The 27149-nt window shown below is 37.4% G+C and overlaps 1 protein-coding gene across 10 annotated transcripts in view; it reads left to right on the top strand.

Annotated features, from left to right (window-relative positions):
• Window positions 1-27149, top strand: part of LOC310890191 (dymeclin) — a 205751-nt gene that overhangs the window by 128074 nt on the left and 50528 nt on the right. For all 10 annotated transcript variants that reach the window (XM_083818890.1, XM_083818897.1, XM_083818891.1 and 7 more), the window contains one exon: window positions 12090-12192. In XM_083818890.1, the coding sequence (XP_083675016.1) occupies window positions 12090-12192 (103 nt within the window). The remainder of the gene's footprint in view (window positions 1-12089; window positions 12193-27149) is intronic.

The following is a 27149-nucleotide window of genomic DNA, read 5'->3' as shown; positions in this document are numbered from 1 at the left end:
TTGACATTACAGTGAAGGATATAGACCATTTTTACTTGTGATATTTCTTTTTGAAGTACGTTGCTATGCTTTTACAGGAAATGTTTAGTAATAGGGATTGTACTTAATCTCAGTATTGAGAACTATTTAATATACTACTTTATCTAGTAGTATATCCAGTAGTAGTTTATCTAGTAGTAGCACCTTTATGTGCCTCTGAAAAATTATTACACATTTGTCTTTTGAAGTGTGTATATCTGCATGTCAATGCTATTTGCACAAGAGTAGTATTTCCAACAAATGTCTCTTTTGGAAGAAATGGTGTGTAGCTGTATGAGTATGTATACATTTATGTTATACTAAGTCAAGTAATGGGATTTCATGATAAATTACCATGCATTTTTCATAGCAAGTTTTATTCTCTGTTCTTTCCAACATCTTTCATGTCCAACTTGACTTACTCAGAAAGGAATGCATAACTAAAATTTTTAAATTGCCTAGAAATTCTGTATTTGCTGGTTTCCTTGGGAAACCTACTTTACAAATCTCAGTCACTCAAATGAAGATTTTTTTCATGTGGCTGGAGAGAATGTCTTTGGATTGAAACCAATCTCCTTCCTCTTGGGAGGTGAAGGGTGGGAATACTTAAATACAAAATTTGAAAATTTGTAGCTTGTGTACCAAGAAGGAACATCCTTCTGAACAACTGCCTGGTGAAATTGTAGGGGAACAAACCAACTGTGTCTCTGAATTCAGCTTGTTAGTAGCAGCTCAAACAACCTTTTTTTCCATGCACAACTGCAGGTGTGTGAAATATGTTTCAAATGTAGTTCAAACTAGACTTTTGAGCCAAAATCACTATCACTATGTAGGTGGATGTACTCTGCTAAAGTAGATTGCAATGCTTTTCAGATCAAGGTACTGTGTTTTACTCACTTCTTACATAAAAACCAAAAAAAATCTTTTTATCACTTTTTCCTTTTTTTTGGCCTCAGGGCACACTGAATGCATGCCATCTAAACTTTTTGGAAGACAACAAATATTCATATCCTTAACTACTGATCTGAGATTCCTATGGCACTCACAAGACTATCTCAGTGGTTCACAAATATGAAAAGCGGTTCAGTCCATAAAAAGCAAAGTGTGTGTGGATTTGGATTTATAAAACATAATTCTTCATCATGAACAATTTAGAAGTTATCTACAGATGCACTTCCCTTATAGGGTTGTAGAAGTCTAGAAAGAATGCATTGTTATGCAAGAGACAATCCTTGCATTGAAGATTGTTTGGGAGCATTTGGTGAGACCTATGTCTGGTTTGGATCTTGGGTTGATTCTCTAACATCTTTGGCAATAGCTTTATTGTAGAGTTCTGATAGGCACAACTGATCTCTTCATTTCCTCTAGAAAATGTTTCAAGTTTGTTAAAATTTGAGATAGGCTTCATGTCAATAGTGCAAAGAGATCTTTTGGATGCAGCTTTGAAGAAAAAGAAAGGGGCAGGGGGAAGTGAGCAAAGGCGTAAGATGGAGCCATTGTGTACTCCTAGCAAATTTTTTCCTATTGCTTCAGTATTGAAATTGTTTTACAGAAATAGGACAAATCCTTAACATGATTTCCAAGATTCAAAGGCCAATGCAATTAACAATTCATTTTAATGGTGTGGGGGCAGTGAAAAGTTGGAATGGCACGGAGAAAGAAGGTGCAGGTGATGTGCAGTGCCAGTGGGGGGAGGCTTTGCAGTGGAAGCACAGTTCAAAACTCATGTTTTGCTCAAGTCTTAGTGTAAAGAAGACTGCTAGCAATGCACATACTCTGATCTTTGGTGTATGGAATGAGTCTGTTAATTCCTAATGTGGATCCAGGTTCATCTCCATGAGAGTGAGTACACAGCAATTTTCTTTGTAAGTGAAGCAGTGACCCAAATACTTATGTGTGCACACGGTGCATTTGAACAAACCAGTATCAAGTGAAAATTGTTTGGAGGATAAAGATTTGTCCTTAGGTTGCATGGCAGTGATGTTTCTTTCATTTTCTTGTTGTTGTTTCATTATTCAGAGTCTGTGTTTTTTTGGGGGGGGGAGTTTTGCTCAGACTGCTTTCTCCAGCAATTTCCTCTGATTCTCACCCACAGAGTTTTGTCCTAATTCAAGACAAATGTCTTCTCTCAGCAGCTATGAAATGCTTACTCTGTTGAATTAAGAGCGAGTGGATGAAATGGAAGAATTGTGAACCCTGTTGTCCATTCAATTTCCTTATAAAATATTAACAGGACAAGCACAGGGAATGCTGAAAGGAAAATACAGTCATGCCTTGAGACTCCTATGCCAGATTCAGGGATATTGTGCTTTGAATGAACCTTATAATCAGTTTGACCCTTCCTGAGTTTTACAAACATGTATTCTGTTTATACTGGACTGCATACATTTTCGTCCATAGCTTTAAGCCTTCCTGAGTTTAGCTTGCCACATGCCCCTGTGTTAGAGAAAAATACAGCAGATGCATTGCACTCGGCTAAGTGTTCCGTCAAAATCTGAAACTTCTGTGGGATTTGCATGGGGGATTTTAGTCTGTCGTAGATTGCTGTCATGTTGTTCAGTTTATACTTCAATACGTTACGGAGTTAGCAAGATGTTGTTTCCAGGTAGTGCTCCTCATCCTTGCCCAATTCTATCCTTTAAGTAGAACTACAAGGATGCTATTTGGCATGCCACACAAGAGGAATGAGATTATCTGTACCCATATACAGAGGAAGGATTTGCTGCTTTCTGTTCCTTCTCTAGTGATAGGAGCATTCATTGGAAAGTGGCCATGAACATTAATTTAGGCCTTCAGTTGAAAAATACATTTCCCGCTCTCTGCAAATTAAACTCTAGGCTTACTTCTGTAAATATTTACTTCTGTCTCACCAGATCAAATTCCTTGCTTCCATGTTTCTTCTAGTCTCTTTGTCTTTCTGATACCATTTTAACAGGAAATCCTGTTTGTTAGAACAATTAATGGAGGTTTTGCACTAAGCTGCTTCTGAATTTGCTTATATACTTTTGTCACAAGTGTGTGGTGACAGCATGCTTTTCTGCTTTTATTAATAAGAAAATTTCTTCTTCCTTCCTCTGGGAGGCAGAATTCGTAATGTCTTTATAGCACATCAGTTATAGATCTCTGCTCACTTGTAAGCAGTGGCAGATACAAATATACTCTTTAAAATTAATGAGAAGCTTTTGCCATGAACTAAAGATATCTTGAAGTACTTCATTTATTACGATCAAGTTTAGGACTGTAGAATTAAAAGAGTGGTCTGCAATGCTTGCTGTTGAACAGGAAGACAGGATGGAAATCATTTGTTTACCCATATTGCATTAAAATAATTTGTGGTGCTTTGGGATTTGCCCAGAAATAGCAGGCAGCTGAGGCACACAGGGTATTTCCAAAGGGCACAAGTTTGTATTTTTGAGAAAGCACTAGAAAAGTCAGAAAAAGTCTGATCACTGAGCTGCAGAGTCAGTACATGGCAATACCGGTCTAACATGGATGTACCCTTTGCTACCAAAAAGTGCTTTTCATTTCTTGGTCCTTTCAACACTCATTGGTGAGTAAGTCCATCAGTGATGACTGTACAAGTCATCTTACTTGCATAGAAGACCTTTATGGAGGTTGCACACCCGAAGTTTGTTGCCTTTACATCATCTCCACAAGTCAGATGAACCTAATGGTAAGTGTGGCAGAGAGTTTTTCAGCAGAAATTTCATGTTATGCTTCAGTTTTACAAGATTAGAAGGAAAGATATAAAGTATGTTACTGCCTAGTGATTTGTCGTCTTAGTCAGCTTCTCTTACATGGGAGCCTAAATCTGCCAGGCATTAGAGTGAATAAGAGCAGTGCCTGCTTCCAGTGTTTCCCCCTGCTCTGAGCCTGTCTCCTCTGCAGCACCGATTGGCATCTCCACGCAGTACGCTGCCCTGCAAGGCACTTGAGTTCTCCATGGCTATTTTCACTCTTTTCCATTTGTCTGACATTACAGCTTGGATAATTCAAATGCAAAGTGCCTCAAGGTCTCTTCAATAGGCATGGACATTTGGTGACTTAGTGATTTTTCTCCATTCGTTCATGTTAAATGGATTTCTCCTAGGGCCTACTTCCTAAAGTGCTTACAGATCACTTCTCTAATGCCCATAGAAAGTCTGCCAGAGTGCCAGTACTGCACTTGCCCAGGCACAGTTCTTCCATGCTGGCCTAGCAATGCATTTATTGCGATTCAGATGAAGCAGTATGCTGCATTTGTTCTGACGTGACCTTCCGTGTGTTACCAACTTTCTAAGGAGACTGTAAATGCATCACTGTTAAAGCAGATGAGCGATTTGAGACCTCTGCTTGGAAATGTCTGCTTAGACATCATATCTGGTACGTGAGAACAGTTCTCATGCCGTAACACTATTTTTTTTTGCTCTAATACATTAAGCAGTAAGTTGAAATGAAGAAGTGTTACTAAAATATAAGAGGAATTAAGGTATGGTTTTAACGTCTAGACGTCAAGTCTCAAACCTAAGGCATTTTTAGTGCTTGCTGTTTAGAGGGGTGGTCTTCTAATAAGAGATTGTGGTGTTCATGCAGGCATTGTAAAATCCTATTGTTTAAGGAGTATTTACATAACATGAGGTTTCAGTGTTTATGACTTAAATTTAATTCTTTAAAATTGAGAACAATAACACTTTTGGCACGTAAATGAGAGTGGAGAGAAGGAACAGCTCAGTTTTTGCTGAAATGTCTGAGAACATTCATCATCAAATTTTTTGATCCATGGAACTGTTTTTCCATCACCAGATAGTGTTTTGTGTGCTGTTCAGTTTATTTACAGTCTACTTCTGAACTAGGAGAGTGAGAAGGTACAGAATGTCTGGAATTCCAAGCTTCAAGTAAAGATTTTGAGCAGTGCTTTTAGTTCTCAAGTAATTCTGTACTTGGAACATATAGAATAATTTTAAACATTCGGGTAATGGAAAATTTTTCTCCTTGAGAAGCATAATCATGATTTGAACTGGGAGAGATTCAATCCCTATTCTTTTTCTTGCCATTTAACTTTATCTGACCTTCTTCTGCTCATCACTCAGTTGTCAGCCGCTCTGACAGTGCCCCTTTCTTTCAGGTTTCCTTTTCTTTCTTTGCACCATCGTATCAGTCTGAGCTTAACTCAACACTTAGAGAGTATTGAGGTTCATGTCTTTCCTCCCGAATCTTTCTCTCCCACTTTTTCCTACCATTGCTGCTAACAGCAGTATCCCATTCAAGTTTACTTTGGGATTTTATTTCTGCCTGTGCTGTATGTATCCATGCAATCCCCAGATTCTCTGGTACTTTTTCCTTGTTCCCCATCTCCACTGTCCTCATGACTGACTCCTTTTGATTTTTCAGCTTAAAAGGTTGTTCTTGTCTTTTCCCCCAAGCTGCGTCTTTTTTTTCCTTTCAGTATTTTTTTCAGATTATTTCTTTCCAGAATATCTAAAATGCTGCATTGAAAATACACCTTTCTGACAGTGTGTCTTTCAAACCTCCCCTAGTTTTGGTTTATGCAGAGGTCTGGCATTTCTGAGCAATGGGAGCTCTGGAGTGTTGTGACCCCAGGCCATCAAGTGGGTAATCTCTGACGTGAATTTTCCTGTCTGTATGCCAAACAAACGTCACTGCCTGTCTCTCTGAATGCACAGTTAAGCATCTTCAAAATTTGCTGTAGGTTTATGAAATTGAATATTTTCTTCAATCATTGCTGTCTTAATTACAAAAGAGGGCACAAGTGACAGATGTGTTACTCTTGCCTGTGACAGTACTGATATGTCAGCATGCTAATACAAGCATTTATTTTTGGAGATAAATTGTTCAGTTTTACCCATACTCCTAGTAGTGGTTTCTTTTTAAGGCTACAAAACCCACACATACAGTGAAGTGAGATGTCTCATAAGAGGATTTGTAGTCTGATCTTTCATCAGAATTAGTAATATGAAAAAATATACAAACGTGTGGAAGTTGTGCTGCAGTATTCCTTCAATCTCTTCTGCTGCAGTATGTGTAGAGCATTACCTAAACGCACGTAGTCTTAAGGTCCAGAAGAGACTACTTTGATTGTATCGTCTGACCTCCAACACAGCACAGACCAAGGGGACTTCCCTGCAATGAACTCCTCCTCCTGGGCTGGAATTTCTCTGCCTTGGCAGGGCTTCCAGGACCAAAGTAGAGGGAGGCTGCCAGAGCATGAAGATAGAGGTGCAGCACCAATGACCTTAGCATTTGGGGTGCAGCCTCCTCCTGCTCACCACGTGTAGCAGCAGAGATGCACCAGCTTCCCTCGTGGGAGCCTGTGTAGTAAAAAAGAGGAATGTATTGTGCCTTGAGACTGGTTTCAGCCATCTCAGTAAGAGAGCTGTGCCAATGCAACCAGTTTCTGTTTCACTAATTCTTTGTTCTTCTTCTCTTCTGATAGCGTGAAGGATTCTCTGTTAACTTCTTTTCTCCACGTGCATATTTTTGTGTTTTGGTCAAATCACTCTTTCATCTTTTTTCGAGTGTTTTATTTGCTTGAGTGTCTCACCGAGAGGTATATTTTCCGGATTAATAAGTTAATGTTTACTCCTACTAGGAAAACTTAATTCAAGATTGAAATTTGAACATTTTTTCCTAAAGTTCAGACTTCCTGTTCATTTAATGCATTTCATGTTGCTTTTTGCCATTCTGGTTTCTTAAAAAAATCTCATGTGGAATGAAGACGTGTAAATGACGTCTAGAACCCTATTACAATAGGAGTACTGTCTTGTTTAATTTTATTTCTAGTCTCATTATAAAGAATTGAGTGAGCTTGGCAAGGTCTGTTCTGAATGAATCTCATGATAGCCGTTCCATCATTATGCTCTGGATTAACGGGCATGTAATTATCTTGGGTCATCCTATTTACTTTCTTAAAATAAGGTACATCAGTACTTTTCCTTCTTATTGTATGACGCTTTGAGAAAGCTCCAAGACTGATTGACAGTCAACAAGAATGACCTTGTAGAGAAGCTTTCTGGAGTATTTTACTTCTGTACATAGGAGTTATCAGGTCTGTCTACTTAACTGTCTGCCTTTATTAGCTGTTCTGTAACAATACTGTTTTGCTGAAAAGCACTTGCTTACCATTTTGAATGAGTATGACTATTTTTCCTTTATATAATGTAAATAGTTATGGGACACATTTCCCCCTCCCTTTTTTTTTTCATTATTCTTTTGAGGTCCATTGTTTTCATCTGCTAATGCAGCAATAATTGACTATTTAATCTGTATAAGGGACAAAAAAAAAAAAACATTTTTAAATCTAGTCACAGTTTGTCTTTTTTTTTCTCATGCCATTTTTTGGCAATTACTATCTTTGGATTTACTTTCAACTTCTAATTTTAATTCCCTTATCTTTTTTTAACTGTTTAAAAAAGTCTTTTATGCATTCCTTTTTTGTACATGAGAAGTATACTTTGTAAGCCGTTTCAATCTGCTGTAAATTAGACTTCCTGCAGAAACTGCAGATGCTTAGGATTTTTTCTTGATTGTTGGCTTGTGACTTTTGGTGGACCAAGAAGAAAGTTGTTAAATGAGTTCCCGTTACTGGCATTTTTTTGGATCCATGTGCTGTTTGGAATTGGCTTTTTTGAAAACGTTAAGTTCATATATTACTGGTTTGAATTTTATTGTGTGTGCAAATAGCACATAATGAAATGACTTGCGTTTAAGCAACCATTACCGTTTAGTCTGTAATCATTTCTTTATTGGTTGAGGTTCAGCCTTGTGTTAAATTAAAAAGGAATGTTTCATCTTTATAGAAGGAGTTAAGGAACCAGTACTTTCATAATTCCTGAAAATCAGAAGTACATGACCTTGAGATTGTCATTCAGACTTCAGTCATCCTCACTGGTTCAGCTCATCCATGGTATGATTTGAAGATCCGAAATAGATGCCAGCTGCTATTTCATCTAGCTATTATTCCAAACTATTATTTTGTTTGCTAAACGTTGGTGTATAAGCACTTCTGTGAGTGAGAGTTGGGTTGGGGTACTAACTCATTTTCATTGTTCTGAACATAATTTATCATTAATATAAATTGTCTAGAATGGGTGAGATCAAAGGGCTGTCCAGGTCCATAGCCTCTCTGACAGGTGATGAAAAGACAAACAGGGTAAGTAATCTGGTATAAAACTCCATGTTCTCGTCAGTCTGTGGAGGCTGCCCTCCATGACCACATGGCTTGAAAGATCAAACTGAAAAATATGCATACCCAGTTTTAGTGGTGCAAAAAAAGAAGTGTGACTAAGACATGTGAGGGGAATTTGGGAGACAGTCTTAATTTCCACCTGTGCATGAATTATCACTAGTCTTGTGTACCCTAGAGTGGGGTGGGAACAACTTTGACATTATGTAAAACATCATTGCTATTTTTAATTGCATTATTCATGCCTCAAAAATCAAAATTAGCCCCTAAAGCCTTACAGACGCTGAAGATGTAACTACCTCAAAACCAAGCACCTCCTTTAGAAGGCAACATTTGTCTATGATAAAAGACCTCAATGAGCTAGATTTCATGAAATGATTTGGGGATTGTAACTAAATCTATTCTGATACTTCAGAAATGAAGTTCGTATTCATCAAGGTGGTTTTCATAGCCACAGTTAGAGGAATTGTAAGTGAAGTACTTGGTGGTGAAGTTTACACGCGTCTTGGCAGCGCTGCTTCCTTTGAAGATCTGAGTTCAGTGAATAATCACGGTATTTGGCCTTCATTTTTTCTGTCTAGCTGTACTGTTTCTTTGGAGCTCTTTGAGGGTTTGCAGTTCACTCTTCCTCTCGTGCTCTCTGGGCGTAGTTCTGTGCTATGTTTTCATTCTCAGTATGGAAAGTTCCTGCCTACGTGTCCCTGCCCTCATACTGCTGTGTCAGTTTGACTCCTCTAAGAGACTGTGCTCTGGAAAGGACAACCAATCTGTGAACAAAACTGATTTTTTTTTTTTTTTTACCTGAGTATTGGTGTTCTGGGCAACAGTCCCACAAAGAAGTGTTTCAGCACAGGTGCAAAGGTGATGAGCTGTGGCAGGAAAGCAAAACTTTGCAAGGGGAAGCCCCAGTGCCAAAGACAACGTATAATAGAGCCTACCCCCTCAGTGCTGATTCAGAAATAGAAATCAGCTACCGAGGGCTTGCTTATGCAGTAAACAAGCAGTCTGCTTTAATTACATTACACTTAATAAAAAAAAAAAAAAAAAAAAGTAGTGTATCAAGAAATATTCTTCTACCCTTTTTCTTTCTCCTTTTTTCCCCATTTCTCTCCATTCTGCCAGAGAAAATAAATTTGCTCTTTGCTGCTCCAGTTCCATGCAGAATACTAATGTATGTGCATTCTCTTCCTCAGATGTATTGCATAAAAAAACTTTTCAAAATCTGATCCCAATTCTTTGTTTTATTTACATTTCCTTTAGAGCCAAAATGATTTATTTATTTTGGGGAAAAAAGAAAGCTACCTGTTGGAAATCCTATTTCATACAAATTTTGTCTTCCTCTTTGTGGAAGTGACAGTATCTTCTGAAGCAGACACCAGATTTAACCTGTTCTTGCTGCACCCCCTGTAAGCATCACCAGGTTGATTTTAACCGATTATTCTGTCTCCACAGCACTAGATGGTGCTGATGGCAGTATCTCTGAAATCTGAGCCTTCAAAAATACCAGTGATTCTAAAAGTAGCACTGCTGTTTCAGGCAAAGGACCAGTCTGCAAATCCAAATTTTAATTTGAACAAAAATTTCAGTCTGTGAATACAGTAACTGAAAGGAAAATCCTGGAAATCCTGTTAATATGTCTTATTTCTGTGTTGCTTCTTCCCTGTTTAACAGGTGATCGGTGCTTTTGACTAATGACTGTGAATTAGTGGACAGTTGACATTTGTCCCAGGAATTACATAGCTTATCAAGGCTTTGTTGGGTGGCATGAAGGAAAAAACAAAATTCCACTTTTCATGACATCAAATATATTGTGTTAACATTTCATAAAAACTCTAAATGTTTCCCAACCCTTATAACCAGTACAGAGAAGAGTTGCTGTCTAATGTCATCTGTTGTTCTTGCCACTTCAGTCCAGCTGAGATTATCTCCATCCCAGCAAGAGAGACAGGCACCAGCATTACCGGCCCCACTTTTGGCTGTGCGGTCTTGAGGCTATTTCTCCCACTGGCAGGCTCTGGCTGAACTTTGAGGATGGTACAACATAGCCAAGGGCTTTTGTGGGGGTTAATTACTTGTCTTAAATGCAGCGAAGGTTGTCCTGAAATGTAAACTGTTAATCTGTTCTAAGAAATATCTGCCTGAAGAGGTGTAGGAAAATAGTGGGATTTATTGAGTTTGTTCTCAAGATGTAAGATTTGGGCTTGAGAAGCATAACTAATCCCTTGCAACTGTGAAAAGTGTTGAAAAAACTTTTTCCTGAAACTCTTGGCTTGCAGTGAGGGGACAAGCACCGATAGTGCTTGATAGAGAACTTACTCTTAAGGCTGCGAAGGATTTGATATCAGTGTTATTTTTTCCGTTGAAAATAAAGAGTACTTGTTCAAATTCTGACTATCATTTCTTAAGGCAGAAAAGCCTTAAGAAATCACTCGGAGCACTGAAGTTGTCCTCTAGTTCCAAGAAATACACACTATCTAGACTATAACACTGAAGTAGTATTTTGCCACTTTATTAAACAGACTTTAATACTGTCTAACTGATTCTGGTGAACAAGAAGTCTGCTGCTGCTCTGGAAACATTTGGGGGAAAAATCAGATTGACTGTAGTTTTGTGGGAATTTGTCTGCTATGTGTTTTGCTGCTTTTGTTGTACCCTCTGTTGATAGTCATGGGATGAACCCACTTGTAGCCATCTCCTTTCCAAATTTACAAGGTAGTTTCATCTGTTTAGGTTTCTGTCTCTATGGGTTATCTATAAATTGGCAACAGTGTTGTAGGAATCCAGCAGTGTTACAGAAGTATCTGACTCCTTGAAGCTGCTAAGCAGTAGCCATCATCATTTGTCCACTGCTTCTGCTTCTTTCAGGTCTCTCGCATCTTTGCAGTTGAGTTATATTCTCCATATATGTGAAATGATACCGTCTGCTATGAGCATCCATGTGCACAGAGGTGTTTCCTTAATTCCACATGTGCTGTTTTTTGTCATCCGACAAACCAATCCATCAAGCCCTATTATTTCAGCCAGTGGTGTGAATTCTATAGCTTTTATTTTTGTGTAGCTTCCCAAACTCAGTTTAAATCATAGGATTGCAGCAGGAGAGCTCTGCCCTGTTTTGTATTTGTGAAGCATGGCAACACATACTTGGTCTTGAATATTCAGTTCTATCTTACGATGTCTTATAGTTCAAGTACATGCACAGCTGCAAAAGATTTTTAATGATTTAGGATTGCTAGTTTCAACAAATGAATAGAATTTAGAAAAAAGACTGCCATTTTTTTCAAAATGCATGAAAAAAATCTTTGTATGCATATGGACCTCTGATTTCACAGATTATTTATAAAGCTAATGTAATGCTCTATTCCTTGACTTGAACTAAAACCAAGTTGAAAAGAATATGTACTAGTGACATCTCGGCCTCCAAATAACCAAAGCTTCTGTCATGTACTTGGATTCTTCCTATTCTAAGCAATTAGGCTATTGAAATGAAAAATACTCAAGATTATTAAGGAAAACAAATATATTATATGAAATGTTATGCTTGGAAATTGTTTTTTAATGAATACATACCGTTTATGAACTAAAATTGTATGTATACCATTCATTCTGTTAAAGTTTGACTTTTAAGAACTTAACCATGAACATAGGATCTTCTTCACATCATTTATTTTTTAGAGTATCTCAAATTCGAATTCTGTTGTTGCTTATTCCAGATGTTTTTTATTTATGTGTATATATACACACATACAACTATTGTACATTGCATTTTAAAGATCTACACGTTCAGATCTGTGTATACAGCAATGCATCTCTTCTGACTAGGTAATATAATTATCTCAGACAACTACCGTGAATTTATTTTAATTCTTTTTTTTCCTTTTTTCCTCTCCAGTTTATTTTCTTTGTTGTCTAAAAAACACAACAAGGTGTTGGAGCAAGCCACGCAGTCCTTAAGAGGTTCCCTTGATTCAAATGACACTCCGCTTCCTGATTATGTGAGTACTGAACTTAGTGTTTTAGAAGGTGCTTCAAAATAGAAGTGGTGCATCCGTAAATCTGCAAAGATTTATCAAAATGTGTGACAACTAAGTAACCACCAACACCAAAATACAGGAACCTGCATGAATGATGTCATGTCTGAAACTTCTTTTTAAAAAAAATTTGCACTTACAAATGGCAAAACAAAACCGCAACTATTCATAGCTCAGAGACTTACTGTACCCTGTCAACTTGCAATTTGCAAGCCATTTATATTTCAGGATATTTAAATCATACAGTTAAAAACATCATTTTTAAGAACAGGGCTTTGGCATCCACAGTATGTTGAAATACCTAAACTGGTTGAAAACAATCCCAGTGAGCCTTTGAGAGAGTACTGCAGTCATGGGTCAAATTGGTATGTTCTGAACGCGTGTATACATACAGCGCTCTTTTCAGTTTACTAAGCCAATACCCACAAATAGGCAGCAATTTTGTAATTTAATTGCATGGCTGCTGGAAAATCTCTAGCTTCAGTAGAAAAAGAAGATTTCTTCCAAGGACTTGAATAATATCTTTGTACTACCAAAGTATCTTTGGTTTGTACTCATTTGAACTTTGACTAAAATACTGTCTAAAAAAGTTGTTTTGATTGATCAGTTACTCCGAATTTTTGAGGATGAAAATGTAACAACCGTCTCATTTTGAGTGTTAAGACATATACCAGGACATGCTTGTCTGATCCATTACCTATCATAGTACTCTAGCATAGAAGTACCTACAAAGAAAATATTATATAGTAGTTTGGTAATTTAAATTCAGCTATCCAGGTTCCTTAACCTGCATCTTTTAGTTAATATTTCTGACACGTACCATAGAAACTGGAGGCATTTTGTTGTTCAGAGACAGCCAGGTTCCTCGAGCAGTTAAGAATATTTTTGCTGCCTTATGATGCCTTAATTCATACAAAGCTCCTCACAGCACCTGTGATTCTAGGGGCTCTGATTTCTCTCCCAGAAGTTGCTGTCTGACCTTTAACTTCATAGCAGCTTTAGAACCTGAAACATCTCAGCAGGAGCCCCCTCCTAGTTTGTGTTTAGAGTAGGAGATACTGCCTGTTTGTCCTGTAAGGTGATACACAAGCTGTTTAAAGCTCTTTCATCTGCATAAGCATGAACAACTGAATGCCCCTGAGACTTCAGATACCTTGGAGAGGATTTGATGTGGTAAATGGCCCTTTCCCATGGGTCCACTTCTTGATCAATAGGAGCTGATGATGTAGGGGCACAGTTGTGAGGGCTGCGTATTTTGGATGCATTAAACATTTCTGATTGTTTTGATTGATAAGGCTCTTGGGGCTGCATTTCTCAGAGGTGATTAACCCCGGTGTCATGCCAGGTTCCAGCTTAAGCAATTACATTGCTTTGTGTTCAGATTCCTCCTTTGGTCTCGTGGCACTTCATTGATCTGTCCTGAAAAGCTATGGGGTTTTAGTGGGCTTCCCAGCCAAAGGGAGGCTGCTTTGGTGTACGTGATGGCTTTAATTATCTGTCCATCCAAGCTTACCTCATTCTGTGTCATGTCACAAAACAGTCTTCAGTAGCTTGAGCAGCTCTGCAGCAACCTGAGCTGTACTGGTCCATCTTCTGCATTTGTGCTGGCAATGTGAACCAGATCAATGAACAGATCTGGATGTAACATACTCCCCAATTTTGGAGGCTGTTGTCAATGGGATGACGCTCTGTAATTTGCAGTGCCGCAGCTGAGCATCTGCCTGCGGTGCCAAGGGGCTGCAGTGAGCGCCTGGGGCTGGGTGTATGGGTACAGGGCTCCCTAGGCTGGGATTCCTGCTGCAGGCTGTGTCGTATGAAACTAACCTTAGAGACACCCTGGGGTCTCAGTCAACCAACTGTCAGACCTCTTCAGATGCCTAGATAACAGGGCTGAAAGTTTTACACTAACTTACAGGTATAGTCCTTGCGTTAGGCATATCTGTGGCCTATTGTCTCAGGGGGGCTGTTGATTTTATGTAAAGAGAGCTGTAAATTCTCTAGACAAACACATTTCTGTCTCTGCTGTTGAGAGGAAAGAAAAGTGTTTCATGTGTCTTACATAAGGGCACTATACATATGTTCAGACATATGCATATATTTCTGTGTGTGTATATATATGTATATATTTTGTTGTGTGCGTGAATTTGGTGCTTGAAGGCTATTTTCATAAGTTCATAGAATATCCCGAGTTGGAAGGGACCCACAAGGATCATTGAGTTTGGGACTTTTTTTACATACTAGTTGCAAATTGTACTGCAGCTAAGAAAGGACCCAAGGTACGCTCCACAGAGTCATCCCCTTAAAGGTGGAGACAGCTGAGAAATGCAGTTTATGGAGCACTGCTGGGGGAGCAGTGCCCAGAGATTGAGATAATTTGCTGAATTTCTTCCTTTTTACCACTGTTATGACGTAGGGAGGGAGGGGAGGAGAAGAACAGCAGTTGGAAAGTTTGCTTTAGGGGAGAACAAAATTGCTGAAGTTTATTGCATGTATTTTGAGAAATTAATGTATATTTCTATGCATGGCTTTTTTTCTGAATTTTTCCAACTTGCTCATGTTCTAGCTCAATCTGAAGCATTGTCAGTTGTCTAAATACAAGTGGCTGCAAGATTTCATTCAGTTACTGCTCCTGAAAGCCCATGTTAATATTGTCTGTAAGTTGTTCCAGTTTGCTTGAATTTGTTAGTGCAAGAATGTCGTAAGGAACTTGTGGAGCGTCAAATCTCCGAACTGAGATAACTTAAGTGTCTGAGGTCATGAAGCCTGGGTTGACAGAAGAAGGATTTTTTTCTCTCTCTCAGTTCTACCTCTATCTCCCTGTGGAACTAAGAAAGGGATGATGCTGATGTTGCCTGCTCTGTTTTGGTTTGTGTCTAGTGAGGAGGAGGATTACCAAGTAGGCTGTAATCTCTTCAGGGGTGTCATTCAGACTTGTCAAATATGTTTTAAAAACACATTTCTCAGTTTTCTGATTTTTGTAATTTATAAATGATTTTTCTTTTTGCATTTTATAATCCAAAAGTGAATTTGTACAGTACCTAGGTCCCAAAGGTTAAATCACAAGTAAAATTCCTCCAGGTATTGCTTATAGCCAAGTCTTCCTTTGCATGCCTTTCCGCCCATTTGTGAGTGCTAGACGAGATAGGCATATGTCAATTTCTGAGGGCTTGAACAGAAGTGGTGTTTCAGCTGTACTTAGCTTTTTCACATTCATACAAACAAAATCGTTGACCTGAGCTGCTGATTTTTAATGGTGGTAAGAGTATTCTAGGAGCCTCCTTTACCACGTTTCTTGTAGTCTTGTGAGTATCTGCTGGGTACTGCCATCAGGTCTCCAGCGTACAGCAAAGACATGGGTATTTTTGTTGTGAACTGTGATGAGCTGACCCAGCTGGCTTTTATATTGTTCTCGCTGAGGTTTTCTGGACTTTAAAAAAGAAAATAGTAAGACCTGGAGCCGTTTCTTGGTCCATTATGGAGGAAAGCCCTGGTAAAATGTACACAACATGAAGCAATTCAGGAGCAGGAAAGAGAAGCCAGAGGGGAGGACAGGAGCTCTATTTTCACAGTAGTAATTACCTAATTTGAAATACTACGCTTCTGTCAAATTGTCCTTGTCCACGAGTATCTCCAGCATTGAAGAAATGGAAAAATTCCACTCAGGTTTGTTCATAGCTTTCTTAAGTTCAGTGAAAGCACATTTGCCAGAATTTTTAACCAACAAGAAAACTGGTAGTAAAATAATAGAGTGTTTTGTGTCTTTCAGTTCAAATAAAGACAAATTACTTAGGTAAACATGTCAGTGATTTTTCTTTGTAATTTTATTACAACCTAATGACATCTGTTATATCACGATACAAATATATGTAGCAGCATACCTAGGGGCATGCTAACTTCCCTCAGAAAATAGCACATCAGACCTGTCGTTGGAGCTACCATCTGCCCAAACTGTTGCTTTTCAAGAATTTCTTAGGATTGTGTATGATTTTTGAGCACTTTGACAGTTGGTATGCTGCAGCTGGTAACGAGGGATTCTCCTTAACTATGTCAAGGGAGCGAGGGAGAATTTTAAATTTTGGTGAGCTTATGTCATGGATTCAGAATTCAGTCCCTATTTCAATTTAAAAAAAATAAAATCAGCTGTAGGATCAGTTTTAGTTTCAAACATTTTGATATGCATTGTCACTTGGGTCTTTGGTATGTATTTGGCTACATAGTTTTAATTAGGTTTCTAAATTTATTTCAGCATCATCTAATGCAACACAGGGACAAGAGCTTTTATGGCAGTGGGAGCCCGACCTCTTGTTTACTGGTGGTGGGCTTGAAGGCTTAGCAGTTAAATGAATATTCCTTGGAGCACATTTCCAGAATCACTCAACACCCATGGCAGGGGTCATGGTTCTGAGCACCCGCCACTGCCATCTGCTAGGAGTTCTCTCGGGATTGCTACCACCATCCATGGGGGCTTTACCTACAGCCTTCCCTTGCTTTAATGGAATAACATTAAGAGAAAATAGGGTTGGTAAGGTGATTACTAGCCACATAGGCTATCTTTTTTTTTTTTTTCTGAATTTTGGCTATAAAAATTAAGCCTGTTGTTCTATCCAGTTGAAGCTTAAGCTAGGAAAAAATCTAAAAATAGTCCATCTAGTGCTGGTATCTTCATTTAATTCACATGCAGGACTATCACTTAAACAGCACTTCAATGGTGGAGGAATTTTGTCAGTGATAGAAACAATGTAGTGTAGTGTAAGTGTAGTCCCTTAACTATCTGAAGAGCCATCCTTTAAACTCCTGTCCAAAATCTGTTGATTCTTTGTTAGCTGAGGTATAGAAATTAATGCATGTTGGCAATATGAATGCAGTGAGCTACGTATGGAAGTCTGCAGTAGCAAAGCCTGGTGGTACAGTGAGAGTTCCCAGTCAGAGCTGACTCTTTTCCTGGCTCCTTACCAATCTAGTTAAATTTACCTGCTGTGCAGAGCTAGTGTAACATGGAGGCTTGGAATTCTGCAAATGTCAACGAGGTTTTCTCTCGTACTAATAATAAGAATTAAACTTTGCATTTGTGTGATGAGATTTCTGAATTTCGTTTTTCTTTTCCTTCTCAGTTTGTGCTCTATAATGGGCTAAATTAAGTCCAATATTTAGATTCTTCTTTGATTTATCCTTCATTTATATGGTAAATAGAAAGCAGCTGTCTATTTAAGCATCTAATTCTCGAAACTCTTAGGCCCCTCAAGCGTCATCTGGAAATAATGTAGCTTGTAAAACAAAGCTAAGAAGAAAAAGCAATGTTTGTTTTATGTGGGATGAATGACTTCAGTTGGGGTCCTTCTAATTCGGCCATTATGAGGGTTATTAAAAAGCAGTATTACAAAAGTGGTTTCAACAAAAAGAATTTTTTTGTAAATTGTATCTTGTTATTACAGTTGATTATATTCAAAGCTGCAAGTACTTCATAAATAGTCATTCATTTAGTTTCTCAAACAGAGTACTGAACTAATCACCCTCCTATGCATGGGTAGATGTTAAAAGGTTCCCCTATTTCCTTTACTCCCTAGAAAGAAATTGTCTTTTAAAAGTAAGGTATCCATATTTATCTTAGAAATGTGGGGTTACTAAAGAGTAGTTAAAACGTGGTCTATGAACTGCAGTATTGTCTCTCTTTTAAATATAGTGAAACAAATCTAAAACTTATACATTTTCTGTATTTAGTTAAATTACAGTGGATGAAAGATGATAGTACTGTTGATCCAAAAGGATGAAGTAAGCCTTACTTTCAGTATATGCAGTGTAGTAATGGCTCTGCTAAACAACTAGAGCAAAATTAATGTTGTAGAAATATATAATGTTAACACCAGTAGACTAAAATCTTTTGTCCGTGATATTTGTCTACAGTTACGTTGTCATATAAATCATGTTCTGCCACTTTCAGGGTACTAACCAAGCTTATTATTCCATGTAAGAGTTTGGTATTTCAGTTAAGGCTGTGATGTGTTGTGATGCAGACGTATTTTGACAAAGGATAACATGCAAATAAGTGTACAATTTTAGCCTATCCACCATGTAGGAAACACTATCAGCGTGAACAATATTTGAACAGTAAATATGAGCTGTGGTGTTTTGGTGTCCCTACAGTGTGTTCTCTACTTACATGGATATGCTGCAGCTCTATCTAATTTTTTTTAATGGTCTAAAGAAGTGGTTTAATGTAGAACCCTGCCACCAGGCATAAGTGTTTTCCAATAAATGTGTGCTATTGTGAAGAAATAGGAAGTCTTCCCTGGGATCATCTGATGACTTCAGTAATGATGCAAAAATAAAATTAAACCCACTTCCAAATAAACTGGTCAGCCATAATAGAGTTAGTATGATGCAATTAACATTGTTTAGCTGGTAGTCTGTAAAACTACTGCTTATCAGTAAGTGCTGCGTACGTACGAAATGTGCATGAATTGTTCAGCTGTAGAATTGAGTATACCATTGGCAGAATAGGAGTTTTTTACCAAATTAAATTAAGACTCCTAGTTGAGATATGTCCATATATGACAAATATTGAAAAAGAAAAGCTAGGGTCATTTCTTTTCTTGTAATGTATTTTAAAAACTCAGAAGCCACCTACTTTTCACAAAAAGCACACTGCCTAGGTCTCTTAAATGCTATTTTTGTCAATATTTTCCTCCATTATATATCACTAAGTAACTTGGTAAGATTTTTTGATTGCATTAGCCATTCAGTAGTTAATAGTCTGAATGACTTCAATGTTGTGTGAATTTTTAGATCATTTTACTGGCTATTTTAATAATCTTCAAAGACAACTATACAAGAAAATCTTTTTAGGCTGTTGTTTACTGAGGTGGTATATGGTAAACCAGTATTATATTGTAATGTTTTTGTACAGTATGTGAATTCTAACAATTTAAGCTGTATTTAGTATGCAGATCACTTTGTTTTGTACTAAGTTACCGGCTCTTTGATCTGAGTTGATGGCTTATGAGCCAAAGTGACATTTTCAATATCAGGTTATTCTTGGGTACGCCTGTCTCCACTCCATTATTGAGCCAGAGGGCTATAAATACATTTTCTAAATATTAGTCATACCCTCCTTCAGATGAAGTATATCTTAGTTCAGAGAATATTTCTCTTACCTAATACCCCTATTTTTACATCATCAGAAAATAGTCTTTTCAGAATAGACTGAAATAACCAACCTAACCCAAATCTAAAGCAAGCTCTTGTATTTAGTAATAGCAAATTTCTGCAGTTCTGTCTGAATTCTTAATCAGTTATTCCCTTGAAATGAATTGGAAACTTTCATGAGAAAAGACTGCATAAATTACCCTTAAACAGAGAGAACAGACTATCTCAAAATCCTGTGCTAAAAATATTAGTGAAGTTCAGTCAGTTTAAACTTCCGAATATTAGTACAAAGGACCAGTGTTTTTTGCAGTTCGTCTTTGCATTATCATGTCATTAATAATATACTTGTGGTTGAAGGACTTTTGGACAAATACATTGTTATTTGCAGATTCAAAGAGGTGTTTTTCATTCATCGTCCAGGAGTCTCACTGGTATCATTTAAAGGTTTCATCTGGTATTTGTATTGCATACACAGACTGCATTAAGTGTTATTTCACTTATTTTCCTGGGTGTTGAGAATTTCTGAGGATAAATATTATTACCTGTATTGATTTTAGAATATTCAGTGTTTCAGCGGCATCTTATGATCATCTGATTAAAAATGGTTCATTCTTCAGATCTATGAGACGAGAACAGAATGTGACAAGGGGAAAGAACTTCCAACATTAGGAATACAAGCAGCTACTGCGGTCTTCTAAAAGCCCGTTGTTTTAGTCATTACGCACATTTGAAGAAGGGCAAACATCAAAACCTTTTCTCTTATTTCCCTTCTCTACTAGTTATATAGTTCTGGGGCATTGCCATTATTTTGCAGTAAAGGAGTATAACTGATAACATTAGTTTGCATGTTTGTTCTCAGAAGACATTTTTAGATAAGACCACTTATATAAGTGTTCATAAAGTAGAGGGTGATTGTAGCTAAGGAAGTTGCTAGAATTTGTTTTAGAAAAGGATGAGCGCTGTCTCAGGGGCCCTTCACACCTCCCCAGATTAAAGAGTAGAATTTTGTGCACTGATTTTCTACTGTGCAGCTACTTGTGTTGTGCTTGGGAGACCTAGAATCCTGATGTATACAGTGATTTTAGAAGGGCCTGAAGTGTGGCACAGCATAAGCTGTAGATACAATATATCACCATTAAGAGAGAGACTTCACAGGTCTTTCTGTAAATACTGTTTATTACTACCTTGTAAGACAACATTTGCTCAGTTCAGGCTGATGAAGAATTTTGAAGTGCTTGCATGAAAAAAGTAACAGTACTGATCTTCAGAAGCATCTTTATTTGTTATTATGGTCTTCAGATGGTTTTCTGCCAACAAGTAAGTCAAAATATGTTTGGAATAGGCCAGTGGATGGCCTCATCAATTCCAGGAAAGCCTAAGTGCAGCCACCAGTAGTGTGTGCATCTCCCAGTCCTTCACATGCGTGGGTTTGTTCAGAGGTTTTCAGAAGTCGATGGTTCAGTGTGGTTGGGCTTTGTCAAACATCCATAGACAAACAGAAAAAAAAAAAAAAAAGAAAAAAAAACACAGTGCAGTAGCTTTCCAAATAACAGCATTTTTGGAAAGAGTACAATTTATTTTTGTAACTTCTATGTATTTCAACAATGTAGTAAAACAAACTTTTAGTGTTCCTCAAGCAAGGTTTTGATTGAAAAATGTAATGCTTAAAAACCAGAAGTATGTTTCCATATGTTATAAACATCTCAGTAATTCTTTTTTTAAACATGCAGCCTTATAAAGTGAAGGAAATGGACACAGAAGGAAATCTGTTCAAACCCTTTCAGACTGTTTGGTACTAAATGCTTAACTGGAATCTTTTTGTTACTATTTATCTGTGTGAGATATTGGTGAAACATTAGAACTTTCTGATGTTTCACCTCCTATTTCCATCCACTTTTCTTCATATTTTATGGGGACACATAGGCTAACCATTGAGTTTTTTGAGTATTTTAATTGGATGTTGTTGTTCTAAAGTTAATAATAAAGCTATCTTGAAAAAAAAAAAAAGTAACAGACTTCTTCAGATTCCTTCAATGCAGATATCTATGATCTGGAATTTGAAATACCACTAGAGGAGGAAGGTGTGAGAACTTAAATTAAGTCAAAAATTAGTTATTTGAAAAAGCCAGTAAGAGGTAGATAGGGCAGTTCAGACTGTGGATAAAACCATGTGTGAAACTGTTTATCTGTCAAATTTCTACTTAAGTCTGCCTGAATTGAAGCGTATGGAATTTAAAATGGGACCTTTTTGACACATACAGAGCCACACTTACACCAACTGTGTGCAAGTTACAGAACCACAGTCCCATCAACTTAAAATTTGTCTTCTTGGAGATGTAGTGTCCCTCTGGACAGCATACTGCAATATTACTTTTAATGTCATGCAAGTTAACTGCTGTTAATTGGCAGTGTGGGTGGCCAAGGGACCAAATGATGGACTGAAGGAAAGTGGAATTCTTTAGAAGGAATGAGTTGGTAAGATTGAAAGACAGTCTTAGTATGAAGTGAGGAAAAAAAAATGGTTTGGAGAAAGAAAATCACTGAAAGAGGCAAAAATGCAAAACCAAAAATACCCTGCCAGGGTTGGTTCCTCTCCCGCTGCCCATAAAGAACATCACATGTAGCAAAACAAGCTGCTTACTGAAAACTAATTTCCTCATTACCCCACCTAAAAAGCAATATTAAAAAAATGCAGAACAGAGAATTTTAGTTTTGTTTACTCCTATTGGAAGTGGAGGATTCTTATCCTCTGTGAACCAACTTTGTGAAAAACCTGTCAAAACAGATGTCAGTAAGGTATAGCCACAGAAATCTAGAACAGTCTCTGGTTTTGTTTTTTTGGGGGCATTGTAAAGTCACCCTAATGCTTTTCACAGAAATAATTGGAAAGATAAACTTCTGTTTCTCCTTCATGTAATCAGTGATTCAGATGAAGTTTCTCATTTCTTCATAGTTTAGGAACTGAGAGAGAGAGGAGCATTTTGCACATTTCATATATAAAATTAATTTTGTGAGCATTAATTTTTCCACAGAATTGCTTAATTACAGGAAGAATTACCCAGATATTGGACAAAAAGTAATGATGCTTAACATGCTATGAATTAGATAAAAACATGGCACTTCAAGGACTCTGTAATAATAGTTACAAAAATTTGTAATTAAATTGTATGCTAACACACATGTATCCATTGGGATAAGGGAAGTCCTATGTTTTCCGTCTTTATCATGATATCTGCCTTTGGAGGATTTAACCCTGCAACTTTAATTTTAAAGCAACAACAGGTGGTATTTTCTGGGGATTTTTTTTGTACATGCTTAATTTATGTAAAAACTAATGAACTTTTTTAAAGGGCAAAGACATTTTTAAAAACAAAAAAAAAAAAGATAGTCATTCTACATCATTTTTCTGCCAGTGAAATAACAAGCATAAAACCATTTCAGGGAAGTGTCTTTTAAAACATTCATAAAGAGAAAAGGCTCTAATAGATTACCTTTATTTAGGCCTGCTATATCCTTATCCCGTATTCTGCTGGGAGATGTATGTGATTGCCTGCGCTACTTTGAAACAAAGTTGAGAGGAGTAAGATTTTTTTTTATTGCCATTCAGGTATGTTACTGGAATGTGGTAAAGGTTTTCTAGAACTGCTCTCGTACATATTTAGGTTTGAGCCAAAGCTGAGTGATCTGTGGACTGCCACTGAAGTATATGGCATCCTCAAAGATAATGTGTTCTGCTGCATTTTTGTTATATAAAGCTGGTACAGCACGTACAGTCTGCTCCACTCGAGCATCTGTGTGCATGCTAACCCAAACACTTGACCTTAAAGAAATGGTTTACGGATAACAAAAAACAACCCTTGTATTCTGGAGAAGATGGATTTGTAGCATTGCAGATTAGAGTTAAGGTTTTCTTTGCAACAGAAATAAAAGTTTCAACTACATATCTTCTCTCCAAATAAACTGAAAAGGGAATGTCTGTTGCAGTTCCTAAAGGCAAGTTTTTACATTACTTACTAGCAATTTATTCACAGCACTTGCAAAGAAATTAGGTGCTTATGCAATGCAGAGAAAAACAAAAATTGGTGTCTGAACAAATAATTGCAGGTTTTCCCATTACCACATGGATCGTTAAGATTCTGATGTATCAGGACCATGGAAGAATCCTGTCACACTCCCCGGGGAAGAAAAAAAAAAAAAAAACTTTATTGAATTTTTCAGAAACATAAAATTATTTTTTTTCACCAAAGATTCGCTGTCACATGGTGCAGTGGACTCTATCTGATCATTAGAGTTCATTAGAAAACTTTGTCTATTTTGTAGGTAAACAATGGCAATAGCTTATAGGACTTTGGTATAGAACAATTGACTGACTCCAGGACAGATGTACAACATATACAAGTGCTTCTCTGTCTTTCAAATACAGTTATCTCTCATCTTACCTATGTGTGTCACTGCTTTGTATAATGAACCAGGCTGCACAAAATTAAATTTCGTTCCAAAATAGAGGAGTCTTCATAAATATTTCAGGAAATTTTATTTAGTTGGATAATGCATTTTTTCCATATTTCTATCACGAGTGTTTTGCCTCAACATTTGAAAAAATGTCATCTGTTGATTATATTTCATTTTTTTAATGGGTAGCTGTGTACACAGACTCCTAGAATTATTTTCTGTGGGGTTTGGCTTTTCTGAATCTCAGTTAAAGGTTCATTTTTCAACATTCAGGCTATGGCTGGTGTATGCTTCCAGAACATTAGACAGGAAGCTGAGCACTGCTCATCAACTTCTATGTTTATCAGAATTGATGCAGGACCCTTATCCAGTGTCCAGGGGAATGACTTTAAAAATAAGTTGGAATATAGTAAAAACATTTATCTAAAAGTTACTCCATGTATTTGTTTTGTCTACTATCAGCTCTCTAAACGCTATTTCTCATCTCCTTCCTATTTGCATTTTATTTAATCTCTGAGAGCAGTTCTTGTAATTTGCGTATAGAGGATTTTTAGACCCATCTTACGCTTTATGGAATAAATTGCACTGTTACAAGCCATGGCCAGTTCTGAAGGGATGGCAAGGGAAGAGGAAAACATAAAAATGCTTTGTTATAGGAAAGAGCTTACCTATAGATTCTTTAGATTGCCAACCACTTCAAAGACCAATAATGCAGCTTCTCCTTTTAATAGGATAGATTTCTTACATCTTTATCTATCCTCCTGAATTTTCAAAGTATTTAATAACACTGAAGGATTTAGGAGGAGCATAGTATGCACATGAAGTAGTCTCATAAACAGTTGTATATCTGAATTGCTTTTCTAACCATGCTATTATATCCTAATGTATCAGAAGAAATAAAAGCACTGCTCGTGATTTAGCTTCAGCTCTGGGGTAAAATGATGGCTGTAAAGCAGCATATTCCTATTTACAACAGTTTGGGCATCTTGCCCTGTAATCCCTTGTCAAGCATCTGTTATCTGGGACCTGAAATTTGTATTGTGCACTTTTTAACTTTTAAGGAGCTACAGTGTACAAAGAGTACTGCATCATCATCATCATCAAAAGTTTTGTGTGCACGTTTTCACCTTCTGTATGAACAGAAGCTAGCTCAATCAACTATATTTTTATCTTTATCTTATTCTCAGGAGGCTGTTTACATTTTTTATTTATTTATTTATGGTGATTTCCTGTTCATATCTTGTTCAACTCAATTTACCTTTGCAGCGATGCTTCTTGTTTGAGCACGCCAGTAGTCTCACACTGAGAAGCCACGAGAGGAGTATGGGTGGCCTTGGCAGATCACTGCTTCACTTGCTTGCATGATGTTCCCCATACTGTAATGACGTGAAATGTCTGCTCTGCAAACTCCTTCCAACTTTCTTATGCCTCCTACAGAAATTTCAATAGCAATTTTACCCTAAAGGCAAAAATGCAGAGTTCTTTGGCTGCTGACTGCATTGTGAGTAGCACTGACTCTTTTCCCACTGGCATTATGTGCATCATAGGAAGCGTAAGATCTTTCCCAGCTCCTGCACAGTACATTCAGACAGCTGAAATGTGTGGTGCTTTTGGGATCATTGATCACCTGGTTCCTGTGCATCCATTTAAATGTTCCTCACAAGTAACTTGACATTTGATTGTTTTCAAAGTATTTTTAGTGAATGCTATTAGGCAAAGTAATAAGCAGTTTTCCACTTAGATTGTTACGGAAATTATGGAAACTTGATGCAGTCCATGTTCATTTTTGAGGGCTTGGATTCCACAGTCTCAGTCATGATGTTTCTTTTCTTAAGTAGAGTCAAAAATGCTCAGAGGTGCTTTCAATGGAACACAACTGTCATACATACGAAGTGATGACGGTTTTCGAATGTCACAGCAAAGATGCTGAAACACAGTAGGTAATCACTGGGGAACAAGTGCAGAATTTCTAAGTTCAGCTTCTGTGTAGCTGACAGCTTAAGTGAGGGGTTGATATTTATTCAGTTTTTATACTTTCTCAATTAAAATTACTTAGACATCGAAGGTAGGTCTATAGCAGTGAGTGATTTTTTTGAATGACAGAAGTTGTTTCATTAGAAACATGCTCTTAGATGTGTATGTATTTTGCAACGAATGTCATATGTTACTGCCAAATATAATAACAAGGGTGAAAGAAAATAGTTGATAATATAGCCAGAGATGATGCATAAATGAAGAGACTACAAGGAAATAGCGGATCAGTTACATTCGTGTAACTGTGGTGTCCTGTACAGAGGAAAGTTTGGGAGGTGTGAAGGAAAATTGTGAAGAAAACTGTTTGGATTAAGTTGCACATTGATCTATCTGATATCTTTTTTGCAAGATGTAATATTTTTCCATGTTATTTTTCTTCATGATAGAAATAAGGGCTTCTATATTTAGCTGAATATCACATAAGGTAAGAATGCAAAAAATGTTAAGTGTGTTCCTTTTTGGAGGATCACTTGCACCAAGGACGTTTGTCAGAAGTCATCTTTAAGGAACAAGATTTTAGGTCTAGAGATTTCATTAAGTAGCACTCACATATTAAATGCCAAAATGTGAAACTTTATGTGAGTATTATATAAGACCTGCCATGCAATTTAAAAAACGAATTAGGAAATGTCGGAGTTTCAGTTCACGTAGCAGTAATTATTGCATAACACCTCCTAACAGTTTTGCTGGTGACATTTTATAGCTAAGCTGTATGTGGAGTGGTGGAATCAGAAACTTCTTTCACTTGAGTAACATCTTTAAAGTCTGTGAACTCTACTCAAAATGGACAGGTTCTGCTAATTAAAACCTGTATCATGATGATCTACTTACCTTTGTATGGTGGAGGTAGGGTTTCATGTGGAACTTGTCCTTTCCTGTTCTACCAGTCAAACTAAACGAAATCTTCACATACCTCTAGGGAATACTGCATAGTTTCAAGGAGAAACAGAATTTGTAAGGAGTATGTTTCCTTTCAATAGCAAGAAAACCTCATTATTATTTCAAGCATGATTTGAGAACAATACAGATTCACAGTTCAAACATTAATTTTTTTTAGTAAGAACGTTGTCCTTAACATCTTTCCAAAAAACAGTCGCCTTCCATGTTTGGTGGGATGTAGTAAAAAGACCGGGTTTAGTTCTACTAAATGCTGTTTGCTTTTTGTTGTCACAGTTGCACAGAATGACTGTGTCCTTGCACCGGCAGTGTCGGGGGCCCTGGCGGAGCTGTCAGCTATTCTGGGTGCTGTGGTGGATCCCCTCGTGCTGGAGCTTCACTGTGCTAGTGAAGCT

The sequence above is a fragment of the Anser anser genome, assembly GCF_964211835.1.
Source record: "Anser anser genome assembly, chromosome: Z".
In the NCBI taxonomy this organism is placed as follows: Eukaryota; Metazoa; Chordata; class Aves; order Anseriformes; family Anatidae; genus Anser; species Anser anser.
The sequence above is the reverse complement of the archived record's forward strand: the minus strand, read 5'-3'. Positions and strand labels throughout refer to the sequence as shown.